At 42.3% G+C, this 16,013-nt stretch overlaps 1 protein-coding gene across 1 annotated transcript in view; it reads left to right on the top strand.

The window, feature by feature from the left end:
- Window positions 1-16,013, top strand: part of LOC137504562 (E3 ubiquitin-protein ligase RNF213-like) — a 526,907-nt gene that overhangs the window by 415,984 nt on the left and 94,910 nt on the right. Inside the window, exons 43-45 of the mRNA XM_068233144.1 lie at window positions 2,032-2,126; window positions 10,045-10,204; window positions 15,587-15,761. Of these exons, the coding sequence (XP_068089245.1) occupies window positions 2,032-2,126; window positions 10,045-10,204; window positions 15,587-15,761 (430 nt within the window). The remainder of the gene's footprint in view (window positions 1-2,031; window positions 2,127-10,044; window positions 10,205-15,586; window positions 15,762-16,013) is intronic.

Genomic DNA, 16,013 nt, shown 5'->3' with positions numbered 1-16,013 from the left:
GAACTCCCCGAACATCCCGCTTTTGGGGGCCCTATGGGGTCGCAGGCATAAGGGGGGAGCATGCCCCGATCGTGGGGGGGTCGGAAATTCCCCCCACCCCCTCCGCTAGCGCTCCCCCCTCTGCCCGCTTCCCCATACAAAAGTTTGACGAAAGTAAAATAGTACCGGTGGTGGTGGCTGGCTGCTGCAGTGGCTGGCTGGCACTGTGAAGTGACTGAGGAGGAGGAGTCGGAGTAGGACGCGTTAAGGGAGGCCGGGCAGCGGGCGGTTCAGCGGTAGTACCCTTGTAGTACTTCCGCCCTTTCTCTGACCTCACGTCCTCTGCATACGGGTACGCGTGACGCGTACCCTCGTATGCGTCATCACGCAGAGGACATGAGGTCAGAGAAAGGGCGGAAGTACCACAAGGGTACTACCGCTGAACCGCCCGCTGCCCGGCCTCCCTCAACGCGTCCTACTCCGACTCCTCCTCCTCAGTCACTTCATAGTGCCAGCCAGCCACTGCAGCAGCCAGCCACCACCACCGGTACTATTTTACTTTCGTCAAACTTTTGTATGGGGAAGCGGGCAGAGGGGGGAGCGCTAGCGGAGGGGGTGGGGGAATTTCCGACCCCCCCCCCCCCCGCGATCGGGGCATGCTCCCCCCTTACGCCTGCGACCCCATAGGGGGGCCGTATTCGGCCGAACAGGGTGTTCGGCCGAACTCGAACATCACCCGAACAGGGTGATGTTCTGCCGAACCCGAACAGTGGCGAACACTGTTCGCCCAACACTACATCCTTCACTGCACTAGTGGAGGTGACTGGCAGTCTCCAGCTAAGTGTGTTGACTTTATTAAATTAAAGTGATCTGAAACTCAGACATAACATTCAATAAAAATATGTTTTCCTATGTTTTGTTACTCATACAGTTATCATATTTGCTTTTGTGCATAAGTAGTATTGTCTGTCTACAAATTACAAGTTTCCAAAGTGTGGTTTATCATACCCTGAAAGCTGGCATTGCATTTTATTCAAACTGCTTTTTATTATATATTAACATCTTCTAATGAGTTGTTCTGAACAGTGTGTGCTTGAATTACAGATGGCATCACAGAGCGTTCCTTTTCACTTGTTAGACTGTGTTCACACACATTGTAACAACATTGGAATGTAAACAAATATACTGTTATCTGCAGTTTGGATGCGGATTTGAAGCTGAATAGCAGGACAAAGTGCTTTTGTTTAACCATTTCAGTGATGTTCTGCTGAAAAAAAAAATCTGGGATAGTAGCTTTCAAGCTGTGAGGAATCTTTTAGAGCAAAGTAGAAATGCTGGCTTTCAGACCACTTTAACCACTTCACAACTGAGGGGTTTTACCCCTGAAACACCAGTGCGATTTTTACCTCTCATCGCTCCGTCCATTGCTTTATTTCTGTAATATGATTGGTTATTGGGGACTGGGGTCCCCATAACCAATCATTGGACTGCAGAGTCGGGGTGTGTGTGCGTGCTGCACGTTTGTTTATTTTTCATTGTTATGAATAAAGACTGCTTCTGTTTGAAGTAGTCTTCATTCTATTCACAATCGGCGAGTCTAATTGGATTTAGGAACGCTTGTTCCTAACGTCCAATTAGTCACCTGCTGTGCGGGCTGGCTGGAGTGTGCGCGTGAGTTCCCCGCCCACTCCCAGCCAGTAAACAAACAAGTGCGCCTTTCTCCGTCCCTGGGGGTGAAGCGGTGCGCAGAGGGACGGAGAAATTTAGCACTGGGGGGGTTAAAGTGGTTAAGATGCTGATCTTGTTTTTGGGTGGATATTATTAGAAACAGTGACTTGTTCTATGGTTGTGTTAATGTGGATCAGAGACGGCAATCTTGCAGACTTGATGAGCATGAGAGTCACCTGCAGTTCCCTTCTAGTTTTCACATGGTCATTTCTTCAGTTTTCCCACTCTGTATAATAATAATAGCAATCATAATAACAATCAGCATGTTCAGAAAAACCTCATTTTCTTTTTTCTGTTAAGAATATCTTTTGTGTTTTTTGACAGTGTGGTAGGCCATGGGTAAAAGGCAAATGTCCAGAATGTGGTGCCACTATTGGTGGTGAGCGGCATGAAGCAGTACAAGGAAACAAGAAAATAGAGTAAGTTCTGTTTTACATTTTAGATTACATTTTTGTTGGCTGTTTCCAAAGTAAAATTAACTCACATCTACAGTGCTGCCCATAACTATTCATACTCTTGGCAAATTTTGACTTAGTTACTTTTATTCAACCAGCAAGTAATTTTTTGATGGAAAATGACATATGTGTCTCCCAAAAGATAATAAGACGACGTACAAGAGGCGTTATTGTGGAAAAAAAAGATTTCTCAGCTTTTATTTGCATTTGAGCAAAAAATTTCCAGTTTTAAATGAATCATACCTTTCTCAATAATCAATAGAAAAGCCTTTATTGGCTATTGCAGCAATCAAACGCTTCCTATAATTGCAGACCAGCTTTTTGCATGTCTCCACGGGTATTTTTGCCCATTCATATTTAGCAATGAGCTCCCAATCTTTCAGGTTGGAGGGTCTTCTTGCCATCACCCTGATCTTTAGCTCCCTCCACAGATTCTCAATTGGATTCAAGCCAGGACTCCGTCTGGGCCACTCCAAAACATTAATGTTGTTGACTGCTAACCATTTCTTCACCAGTTTTGCGGTGTATTTTGGGTCATTGTCATGCTGAAATGTCCACTGGTGCCCAAGGCCAAGTTTCTCTGCAGACTGATTGATGTTGTCATTGAGAATCTTCATGTATTGCTCTTTTTGCATGGTGACATTACTGTGATTAGGTTTCCTGGCCCATTGGCTGAAAAACACCCGCAAAGCATTAGGTTCCCACCACCATGTTTAACAGTGGGGATGGTGTTCTTTGAGTTGAAGGCTTCTTCTTTTTCTACGTCACATGAAGGAAACCTCATTGTAACCAAACAATTCAATTTTTGTTTCATCTGACCATAACACAGAAGACCAGAAGTCGTCTTCTTTGTCCAGATGAGCATTTTCATAGGCCAAGTGAGCTTTTGTGTGCCTTATCTGGAGAAGTGGCATCCTTCTTGGTCTGCATACATGGAACCCAGCAGTGTGCAGTGTCTGTTGGATTGTCTGCCTTGAGACATTGTCACCAGCAGAGCCCAGATTCACCAGAATGGCCTTGGTGGTGATCCTTGGATTCTTTTTCAACTCTCACTATCCTCCTGGCCAGCACAGGTGTCAATTTTGGTTTCTAAACACATCCTCTGAGATTTTCTATAGTGCGGACCATCTTGTATTTTTTAATAATACTTTGCACTGTAGCCACTGGAACTTGAAAACATTTAGAAATGGTCTTGTAGCCCTTTCCTGACTTGTAAGCAGCCGCAATTCACAGCTGCAGGCCCTCACTGAGCTCCTTTGTCTTAGCCATGACTGTCCACAAACCAACTGCAGAGCTCTGCTGTTTTTCACTTGTTGAGTTGATTAAAACAGCTGTTCCCTATTAATCAGGGTAATTAGGATGCCATAGAACAGCTTGGACTATTTTGAATGGTATGAAATGTTTGGATTTTCCAACAGACTGACAGTTTGTGAAGGGTATGAATAATTTTGGACTGGACACTTTTTTTCTCAAATGTAAATAAAAGCTGAGAAATGTTTGTTCCCCACAATTATGCCTCTTGAACATTTTATTATCTATTGGGAGACACCTATGTCATTTCCCGTCAAAAACATACTTGCTGGTTGAATAAAAATAACTTTAAGGGCTTGTTTCCACTGTTGCGGTGCGGAATCGCCTGGATTCCACCGCTGAATAATCGCATGCGGATGCGATTCCCCATGCGTTTTTTGCCGCGAATTCGCATGCGAATTCGCATAGGTGAGGGTATATGCGATTTTAACCATGTCACTGCCTGTGTGAATTTACATTGGTACCTATGCGAATTCGCATGCGAATTCGCGGCAAAAAACGCATGGGGAAAACGCATGCATTTTCCCTATTTAATACATTGCATGCGATTCGCATGCATTCCACTCGCAGGCGAAATCGTTGGCTCTTTTGTGCGTTTTTTCTCCGCACCAAAAAACGCACAACACCAACGCAGGAGTGGAAACAGGCCCATCCACTTACATTACATGTGCGAATCCGCATGCGTTGGACGCATGCGGATTCGCGATAGTGGGAACGAGCCCTAAGTCAAAATTTGCCAGGTGTATGAATAATTATGGGCAGCACTGTATAAAGCACTTTTCTCCTATATGGTTCAGGCCATGGAGTGGGGAAAGAGAGAGGACTAAGGAGAGTTGTGGCTACTCATAGCGGGTTCCAGATATTGTCCATCAGTTTTCAAATTCAAAAGATAATACAAAATAGTTGAGTTATGATCTAAGCTCAGTTGCAAATTATTATATATATTGTGATCAGTGTTGCTTGCGAATTTTCGCCAGTCTTTTTTACATTGAAAATCCTATTTTCAATTAGAGAAAATTTTGTGCAAAAAAGTGCTTGAATTTTCGTGTTTTTGCAAAGATGTGGAAAACAATATTTTTACCATGGCAATTTTTCCGCGAAAAAAATATTTTACCACGAAAAACTAAAATTTCTTTTTGATGGAATTTTTGCTCGAAAATCGAATTTTACATTATTTTTGTGAAAATTAATGTGAAAAGAATATTGGCATTTTCGCTCATCACTGACTGTGATATTCAATATGGGTACACTCCTTCAGTAGCATTGACTGAAGCAATTTGGGCTGATGTGCTCCCTACAAGGAGCCTTCACCCTATTTTTCTGCACCAAAAGGTGACAGACAGTAACATAAATATCTGACTCATGTTGATTATATGAAATGATTATTGTTGATGGTAATGTAAGTTGTTTCCCCAAAGTTTACCTGTTGTCTTTGTAACAAAAACGTTATCTTTTTAATTATAACCAAATGACCTGACTCTTGATCTACTTGACCCAATTCATGTTTTACTATCATATTTGATGCCCGGTAAAAGATCCTATCCTAGCATGCTTCTCTGAACAAATTATTACTGTATATTGGATTCTGAAATGTTATCTCTTACTAGCTGATTGCCCGGCGTTGCCCGGGTATGTATATGGCTGGCGTTGGCTCTGTATACTTTTTCTAACCCTAACACACAATTACTCAATGACCAAGTTTGTGAGCTTTTCGGTCTTTGGTATCAATAATTTGCATTGAAATAAAACAAATCTCATTGGCTGTTTGTGGATCCACACCCTTTTCTGAATTTGAACCCCAGTCACCCAATGACCAACTGTACCAGGTTTGAGGCCTGTGCCATTAACAGTTCAAGAATGGTAGCAATTAAATATTCCCCTTGAAAAGCAATAGGTGGAGCCTACTTTTGTAGGCTCCACCCACTTTTCTGAATATTAATCCCAGTCACCCAGTGACCAACTGTGCAAAGTTTAAAAACCCAGCCATTAACAGTGTAAGAATGGCTGCAGTTTACATTTTCCCAGTGAAATTTGTATTTGTCTCCACCCACTGATGACCCAGCGTTGCCCGGGTATGTATTTGACTGGTGTTGGCTCCACCCACTTTTTCTAACCCTAATGCACTAACACTCAATGACCAAGTTTGTGAGCTTTGGGGTACTTGGCATCAATAATTTGTATATTCCCATAGAAATTAAACAAATCAGATAGGCTGTTTGTGGCTCCACCCCTCTACAGCATTTGAACCCCAGCCACCCAATGACCAACTGTAGCAGGTTTGAGGCATCTGCTATTAACAGTGTAAAAATGGCAGCAATTTAAATATTCCACTTGAAAATCAACAGGTGCATTTTGATTGGCTATTATAGGCTCCATCCACTTCCCTGAATATTAATCTCAGTCACTCAGTGACCATCTGGGCAAAGTTTGGGAACCCTGCCATATAAATAGTTAGTTGTTTTTGGCTCCGCACACTATTTTGTAATCTTGACATACAGTCACTTAATGACCAAGTTTATGAGCTTTGGGGTCCTTGGCATCAATAAGTTGCATTTTACCATTGAAATTAAACAAATCTGTTTGGCTGTTTTTGGCCCGCTCCCTTCAGAATTTAAACCCCAGTCTCCCAGTGACTGACTGTAGCAGATTTTAGGCCTCTGCCATTAAGAGTGCATGAATGGCAGCAATGTAAATATTCCCCTTGAAAATCAAAAGGTGAATTTTGATTGGCTGCTGTAGGCTCCACCCACTTTTCTAAATATTAGTCCCAGTCACCCGGTGGCCAACTGTGTCACGTTTGAGAACCCTGCCAATAACAGAATGGCTGAAATCAATCTAACAAATCTGATTGGCTGTTTGTGGCTCCACCCCTTTAGTGAATTTGGACCCCAGTCACTCAATGACTGACTGTATCAGGTTTGAGGCCTCTGCCACTAACAGTGTGAGAATGGTAGCAATGTGATTATTCCCCTTGAAAATCAATAGGTACATTTTGATTGGCTGTTGTAGGCTCCACCCACATTTCTGAATATTCATCCCAGTCACCCAGTAGCCAATTGTGTAAAGTTTGGGAATCCTGCTATGTTAAAAATTTAGTTGTTGGCACCGCCCACTTTTTCTAACCTTGACATACAGTCACTCAGTTATCAAGTTTATCAGCTTTGGGGTCCTTGGTATCAATACTTTGTATATTCCCATTGAAAAATAAACAAATCTGGTGGTTTGTGGCTCCACCCCCTTTCTGAATTTGGACCCTAGTCACCCAGTGACCAACTGTACCAGGTTTGAGGCATCTGCTTTTAACAGTATAAGAGAATGGTAGCAGATGAAATATTCCCTTTGAAAATCAAAAGGTGAATTTTTATTGGCTGTTGTAGGCTCCACCCACCTTCCAAAATCTTAATCTCAGTCACCCAATGACCAACTGTGCAAAGTTTGAGAACCCTGCCATTAACGGTGTAAGAATGGCTGCAGTTTATATTTTCCCAGTAAAAGTTGTTTTGGCTCCGCCCACTTTTTGTATCCTTGACACACAGTCACTCAATGACCAAGTTTGTGAGCTTTCAGGTTCCTGGCATAAAAAAAATGTGTGAATGGAAGCAGTTTATCCACCAAGGAAATCTGATTGGCTGTATGTGGCCCCACCCCTTTAGTGAATTTGGACCCCAGTCACCCAATGACCGACTGTAGCAAGTTTGAAGCCTCTGCCATTAAAAGTGTAAGAATAGCAGCAGTTTAAATATTCCCCTTGAAAATCAATAGGTGAATTTTGATTGGCTGTTGTAGGCTCCACCCATTTTCTTGAATCTTAATCGCATTCACCCAGTGACCAAGTGTGCCAAGTTTGAGAACCCTGCGATTAACAGTCTAAGAATGGCTGCAGTTTACATTTTCCCATTTAAAATGAACGGCTAAAATTTGATTGGCTCTTTTATGCTCCTCCCACTTTTCCTGGATTTGTAACCTCGGTCACCAAGTGACCAACTGTGCCATGTATGGGGACTCTGGCTTGATTACTGTGAGAATGGCAGCCTTTTACATTTTTTTTTTACACACATACACATACATACATACATACATCCGATTTTATATATATATATAGATTTATCTGTTTAAAAGTGTGGAGCCTCATACGCTCCCATTTTAAATAATTGATAATTCTTAATAGGGATTACTTGTTGTTTCCTTGAGGATAAATAATTCAGATTAGAACAAATCAATGAATTGACCAGAAACATCTAAAAAAGATAGGGTGATATTCATAATGTCTATAGATAAAACTAATATTTTTTATTACAGGTCAAAAAATGGACAGATTATAACCGATTATGTTTTGCACCATACTGGTCCTTAGTTATATATAACTATGACTAAAAACCAGTGTGGTCTGAAACATGTTAGTTTCCATTTTTTAACCTTCGATAAAGATTTTTTTTTGTGCATATCACCCTGTCTGTTGTGCATTCAACAAAAGTTTGGCTCAACTCAGATCAAGCACTTTTCCTCTGATCCTTCACCTTAGCTGGAAAATTGATACATATATGGCCAATATTAGAGCTGGAAAAAAAAGTGGATTATTAAATTAATAAAAAGAAAGGTTAGACAAACTAGGCTTTTTTTAGCTTGGAAAAGAGATGATCTCAATGGCATGTGTGAATTCATCCAAGGACAATATAAAGGCTTGGCTAAAGAGCTTTTTATGTTTGGGTCTGTAAAAGAGACAGGAGGACATTAACTGTGTATGGAAGAAAGGGGTTCCAACCATTTGTTTGGAAAGGTGTTTTTTTTTACAGTAAGACACAGTTAACACAAGAATATCTAACCATTGGAAACATTTGACAAATTTTATAGCTCCTTTGAAATAGCTCTTGGGTGCTAACACTGAAAAGCATCCACAGCTTTGATTGCTACGTGTCTCAAGATGATTCCTCAATTCAGTCAGGGAGCTCATTTTTATCCTTGTAGCTTTTAGTTCCTCTGCATCAGGGTTCAGAAAGGTATACTGTACATATGAAATCTCCGCCGGGAGACTTAAAGTGAACCTTAAGCCAGAAAAAAAAAAATGAGTTTTCTATCAGCCCCCTGCAGCAGTCCTGTGCCCTCGCAGCCACTCACCAATCCTCTGGTCCCCCGCTGCCAGCTAGTTTCGTTTTTGCCGACAGGCCCGTCAGGACTGGCCAAGCGTAGCTTTTTCCGCATTCCCGACTGTAATTAGCGGTATTGCGGGCCGCAACGCGTACAAAATATGCGTGCGTAATGCGGCAACGCGTATTTTTTGTACGCGTTGCGGCCCGCAATAGCACTAATTACAGTCGGGAATGCGGAAAAAGCTACGCGTGGCCAGTCCTGACGGGCCTGACGGCAAAGACGACACTAGCTGGCAGCGGGGGACCAGAGGATTAGTGAGTGGCTGCGAGGGCACAGGACTGCTGCAGGGAGCTGGTAGAAGCCCCAGGTGAGTAAAACTCATTTTTTTTTCTGGCTTAAGGTTCACTTTAAGCGCAGGATCCAGCTGATAAACGGCTTATCCTACTGCTGCACAAGTTCCCGGCAGCGTTAAATACTATTCTCCCTCCAGGTCCACGTGGATAGTAGGGAATGATGTAATCCGGCTTCCAGCAGTAGCTGGCGCCACAATTAGTGTTTTAAAAGTAAATTCAGCTCAGTCTTCTAATGGCGCCGAAGTTACTCACTGAACGTCGCTATATCCGTAATTCCTATTACAGCCTATGGTGGCGCCGGCTGCGCCCAAATCTCCTGCGCCCTAATTACAGTGCTCATTCAGAAAGATCTCATGGGTTGTTCTACCTGGTGGCATCCTGCTTAGGACAGCAAAATAAGAAACTGTCTTTCCTGAAAAAGTGAGAACAGAAGCTATTTACTGCAAACATATGAAAACTAATAAGTCTCATTTAAACTGCCCCCCCCCCCCCCCCCAAGCTTTATTGCTGTCTTTGTACTTAGGATTTTAGCATGCAATGGTTAATGTGAATATGCACAGTATGATTGAAACACACCCAAGGGTGCAACTATAGGGGAACCAGCTACTACAATCATGGGGGGAATGGCAGAACCATTGGGGGCCTCAAATCTCTACTCCCCCTCCATCCGATATTCGGGTCTGATCTCCAATCAGATGTTGTTGTAGAGGATCATGATGGCCACACTTTTTTATATGCCCCCTGAAAGATGGGCCCACGGGATGTGTGGATCACTAAAGGGAGATGAAGACATCTGTGTGACCTTGAGGGGAGCTACATCGAAATTTTGCTGGGAGTCCCCATGATTTGTAATTATGCCCCTTGCTCTTGTGAGCACCGTTGAGTACTGAGTCCACCACCTTAGTAAGTAGCCTCAGACCAACCCAGAGTCCAGAGATTGGCTGAACCACTTAATGAAAGGAAGGGTTTTGCAGGCTCTTTCCACATAGAGATTTGTGCTAGCCTCTGAGAGACACTTTTTATATATTTAATGATAGTCTTTCCCTATTTGCTCCTGTAACCATGACCAGTTAATTTTACTTTTGATAGATTCCATTTTTTTAGATTTGTAATATTCTCTTTTATGGCAGAGAGTGTACTGACCGCACAAAGACTGGCCATGTGCTGGGAAAGCCAGAAGATCAAGGTCCAACTATCATCCCAGATCGCAGCATAGCGACCCCGGCATTTATCCTACTGAGGATGATGGCACATCTGTCAATGCTTCTCGGATCAGAAGAGGATAAGGAGGTACCGGAAAGATAACTGCAGTGCTTGAAGGGTTTTGTAACTTTGTATTGTTTTCTGTTAATAACAAACTTTTTTTTAAGTTTCTCCGCTCCTTATACTTTACATTTGTGATACATTTCTCTATGTCAGAGAAAGAAAAGTTATATGCTGCCCTGTTTTAGAAATTTTATTGTAAACCTAGGGAATGTTTAGTCTACCACTTAACGACCAGCTAACGCCTATAGGCGGCGGCTGGTCGTTTGTGGTTTTACATGGAAACGGACGCTCGTACGACGGCCGTTCCCTGTCAGTTCACAGAGGGTGTCTCCGTGAACAGCCTGCGAGCCTCCGATCGCGGCTCGCAGGCTAATTGTAAACACGCGGGGAAGAAATCCCCGGTGTTTACATCAATACGGCACTGCTGCACCTCTGATTGGCCGGGGAAGCATTTGATAGGCTGAAGCCTAACCTAGGCGGCGCAGGATGGATTTCCGACCTGCGCAGCCCATAGGGGAAGGTAGAGGGAGGGAGAGAAAGGGAGGGCAGAAATCGCTGTGGAGGGGGGCTTTGAGGAGCCCCCCCCCCCGCTCGGCCACACGGAGAGGCGGCGATCAGACCCCCCCAGCAGGTCATCCCCCTAGTGGAGAAAAAAGGGGGGGGGGGGAAGTCTGGTCGCCCTGTGTGGTTCCCGATCTGTGCTGTGGGCTGGAGAGCCCACGCAGCACAGAATCCTGCACAATAGCCCGGTCCTAGTAGTGTAAGATAGTCCCACTTTAATCCTGCACTAGAATGGACCTCCAACTAGTATAGATTTATTTTAGGGTTTGAAAAGGTTAAAACCTTCCACAGCACAGACAGCTATTGTTAATATTACTACTGCTGCTGCTACTACGAACATGGACAGATTTGTTGGTACCCTTTCATCACACCTAAAAACTGCTTTATATCTGCTAAGTAGTGATTAAAAGTCCCATGTATACCTACCTGCTATTAATGTGGCATCAACTGAAAGAGGGGAGGGGGTAGGAGGGGTTACTGATAGACTTACCTCACCACAGAAGACTCGACAGATCTGAGTCAGTACAAGAAAAATAGTTTATTGCACGACTCAAAAAATGATGTAACGCATTTCAGGGGTCTACAGCCCGCTCCATCAGACAAATACCCTCTTTTCCTGAAAATAAGACCTACCCTGAAAATAATGATTTTGATGTAGAGGTGCCCCAATCCAAACAAGAACATCACTGCTGTGCCCAGGATATATCCTATTTGATCCTCAGATAGCAAGTACAACAATATGTCACAGTGCTTGGTGATAGTTACTACAAAGTAGGTGTAATCCACCTCCAGAGATCACTCTCGCTGATAGGCAAACCTGTTGGTGCAAGTTCAGTGCACCAGGAAATAAAGAGGGATGCTCTCAGTGGATAAATTCAGGAAACATCTTTATTCCATAAAAGCAGTTGCCAATACACAGCAAGATTCACTTACATCTAGAGGGTCTTATACCAACTAGGGCCCTCTCCGGTAAAAGCGTTTCCTACCCTTGTGGTAGTTAGTAGTTCACTTGCATTCTATGCACAGCTGTGCCCGCTCTCGTCCTGACTAGTTTCAGCTTTCCACCGTCCTCAGTGGTTTCCTGACTTGACAAAGACACAATGGTGTGTCGAAACAGACACTATTAACCTGGGCTAATGTGTTTAGTTCACAACTTTCTCTCTTTGTGGAGGAATGGGCAGGCCCCCCAATCTCATGGTCTTCTCCTTTCTAATTTTCATTACTTCTTCTTACCTCTCTCTTCATTTCTTTACTCATTCTTACCTATGGATCGTAAATATGACAAGGTATAGTACTACACAGGCCAGTATTGGCATTGTACCCCCGAGACAACCAACAATTTATACAGGAAAATCATGACGATTATCACCCGACAACTTGAGCTTGCCTGGACTCCAGACCTACCATGTACCCTTGTTGATGTCCCCTCTGGCCACTGTCAACATCCGAGGAGTGGAACATTGAGCATGTTAGATATTCTTGCAAATGTATGCGATCTTGTGCGTGCATTTCTTTTGCAATTTGGAAACTGAATTAAAGGTATTGCACCATAGGGGTGCTCTCTTCTAACTCCTTTTTATAATAATAATAATAATAATAGTAATAATAATTATAACTGTATGTTCCCTGGGTGTACATGTTAGAATTAGGATTTCTATACCAGGAGAACAAGACTTTTTGATTATGGTTACATTAGTGCACCAAGCATTAGGGCTGAGAAAACGTATGGATGTCATAAGCCTCAAGGAAAACGTATAAAGTTTATAGCCTAATATTGTTAACAAAAACAACAAAAATCTAATATTTAATTTAAATATTGCACCCACAGTTTGAGGAGGTTGAGAACGGCCTGGGTTTTTAGAACAAACGTTTCCTTTGTGTTTCCCAATGGTTAATTATTAGTTTGTGGCAAAATATGTAGGGCGGGGCTAACTGCAACAGGAAATGAGCCGGGAGGCATGTGTTGGCTTCAAGCAGTGAACCAGCAGTATGTCTACTGGGAGAAACATTCAAGGGGTGTATGCAATAAACTGTATTAAGCAGGATTATGTGTGTATATGAGCAGAATGCAATACATTACATTCACAATCCATTACGCTCTACTCATCGTGGGGTAAGACTTTACTATAATAATTCTTCTTAACACAGTTTATTGCACACACCCCAATGAGTGAGTAGTGAGGCATAAACAGACGATGGAATCTCTTTGTATGTTGAACGATACCAAAGGATGCCTACTACCTGGCTATTTTAGCATACAGTACATTGGCAATCTCCCCATTCTTGTTGTAGGGAAATAAGAGTACTAACTTGGTGTTTCGGTGCACTCAGCCCAATTCGGTTTTAATAAATGTCACCACACTGCACGGCACAGGATCTTTTAATACATTTCTATATAGACAATTACCAGACAGTCTCCAGAGTGTGAACACATTTCTGACAGTCCTGTAGTGGAACCTTATTTAGCTACAGACAGTTAGACAGTTAAAGTATGAGGATCATGTTGGATGAGCAAGAATGTGAATATTGTTATTATCATTTATATAGCACTGACCTCTTCTGCAGCACTTTATAGAGTACATAGTCATGTCACTGACTGTCCTCAGAGGAGCTCACACTCTAATCCTACCATAGTCATAGTATAATGTCCTACCATATTATTATTATTATGTATTTATATAGCACTGGCATCTTCTGCAGCACTGTACAGAGTATATAGTCATGTCACTGACTGTCCTCAGAGGAGCTCACACTCTAATCCTACCATAGTCATAGTGTAATGTCCTACCATATTATTATTATGTATTTATATAGCACTGACCTCTTCTGCAGCACTTTATAGAGTACATAGTCATGTCAGTGACTGTCCTCAGAGGAGCTCACACTCTAATCCTACCATAGTCATAGTGTAATGTCCTACCATATTATTATTATTATGTATTTATATAGCACTGGCATCTTCTGCAGCACTGTACAGAGTATATAGTCATGTCACTGACTGTCCTCAGAGGAGCTCACACTCTAATCCTGCCATAGTCATAGCCTAATGTCCTACCATATTATTATTATGCATTTATATAGCACTGACATCTTCTGCAGCACATTACAGAGTACATAGTCATGTCACTGACTGTCCTCAGAGGAGCTCACACTCTAATCCTACCATAGTCATAGTCTAATGTCCTACCATATTATTATTATGTATTTATATAGCACTGACCTCTTCTGCAGCACATTACAGAGTACATAGTCATGTCACTGACTGTCCTCAGAGGAGCTCACACTCTAATCCTACCATAGTCATAGTCTATTGTCCTACCATATTATTATTATGTATTTATATAGCACTGACATCTTCTGCAGCACATTACAGAGTACATAGTCATGTCACTGACTGGCCTCAGAGGAGCTCACGCTCTAATCCTACCATAGTCATAGTCTAATATCCTACCATATTATTATTATGTATTTATATAGCACTGACATCTTCTGCAGCACATTACAGAGTACATAGTCATGTCACTAACTGTCCTCAGAGGAGCTCACAATCTAATCCTACCATAGTCATAGTCTAATGTCCTACCATATTATTATTATGTATTTATATAGCACTGATATCTCCTGCAGCACATTACAGAGTACATAGTCATGTCACTGGCTGTCCTCAGAGGAGCTCACACTCTAATCCTACCATAGTCATAGTCTAATGTCCTACCATATTATTATTATGTATTTATATAGCACTGACATCTTCTGCAGCACATTACAGAGTACATAGTCATGTCACTGACTGTCCTCAGAGGAGCTCACACTCTAATCCTACCATAGTCATAGTCTAATGTCCTACCATATTATTATTATGTATTTATATAGCACTGATATCTCCTGCAGCACATTACAGAGTACATAGTCATGTCACTGGCTGTCCTCAGAGGAGATCACAATCTAATTCTACCATAGTCATAGCCTAATGTCCTACCATATTATTATTATTATTATTATTATGTATTTATATAGCACTGACATCTTCTGCAGCACATTACAGAGTACATAGTCATGTCACTGACTGTCCTCAGAGGAGCTCACACTCTAATCCTACCATAGCCATAGTCTAATGTCCTACCATATTATTATTCTGTATTTATATAGCACTGACATCTCCTGCAGCACATTACATAGTACATAGTCATGTCACTGACTGTCCCCAGAGGAGCTCACAATCTAATCCTACCATAGTCATTTTGTTCATCTTAGTCTAGGGCCAATGTAGGGGGAAGCCAATTAAGTATATTTTTGGGATGTTGGAGGAGTGCTCAGAAGAAACCCACACACAGGGAGAACATACAAACTCTGTGCAAATAGTGCCCTAGTACACCTATCACATCATACACTCACGCCTACATACCGACCATATTTGCCCTGAAGGTTTTGCCGGCCATTAAAGTCAAGGGGGCTCGTCATGAACAATCGTTTTGTTTATCCATCACTACATACAGAGCTATGATCATTTTCTGCCTTCCTCTTCCGAATGTCTAGTACAGAGGTGCCCACACTTTTTCGGCTTGTGAGCTACTTAAAAAAATTAGCAAGTCAAAATGATCTACCCATGTACAATTTTAGGAGCATACTTGTAGATAAAGAATGGAAAATGTAGTTGGGTCAGGATCTACCATGAAGGCCTTCACGATCTACCAGTAGATTGCGATCTACCTAATGGGCACCCCTGGTCTAGTAAGTGGGAGTCTAAGTTTAAGCCAATTAATAGATCATGCTGGTGGAAAATTGGGGTTGATTTTTATTATTTGAGTGTGCATATCATGTGAGTTCCTCTCCTGCTTCTCACAGAGCCTGAAGTCCATTGTGGAGACAAAGGTTGAAGATGTTTCAAATTTCCTGTTCAATCACATTAAAAAAGATCTGGAATATTTGAAGAACAGTCTTGGAAAAAGTATTGATGACACCATAGCTGTTGTACATTTGGTACTTCGCCAAATGCTGAATCCAGAACAGAGTTTACAGGGTATGTACTTAGATCATTTCTTTTGACTGACCCATCAAAACATTCATTTATGATTGGCTCTTGAATGGGTGCAAATCTTTGCTTTCATTGTTACAGCAGAGAGAGCGGGCTTCAGCAACGTCAGAGTGCCATGAATGATGTGAATGACAGGCCCACGTGGCATGAACAGCTGAAATCTATGCCCTGGCAGAGATAACCGCTCCAAAACAGGGCACAGATTCCAACTACTGTGGTCTAGAAGTGGTTATCGAC

This window comes from Hyperolius riggenbachi, chromosome 4 (assembly GCF_040937935.1).
Source record: "Hyperolius riggenbachi isolate aHypRig1 chromosome 4, aHypRig1.pri, whole genome shotgun sequence".
Taxonomy (NCBI): domain Eukaryota; kingdom Metazoa; phylum Chordata; class Amphibia; order Anura; family Hyperoliidae; genus Hyperolius; species Hyperolius riggenbachi.
This window is presented reverse-complemented; position numbering and strand designations above follow the sequence as displayed.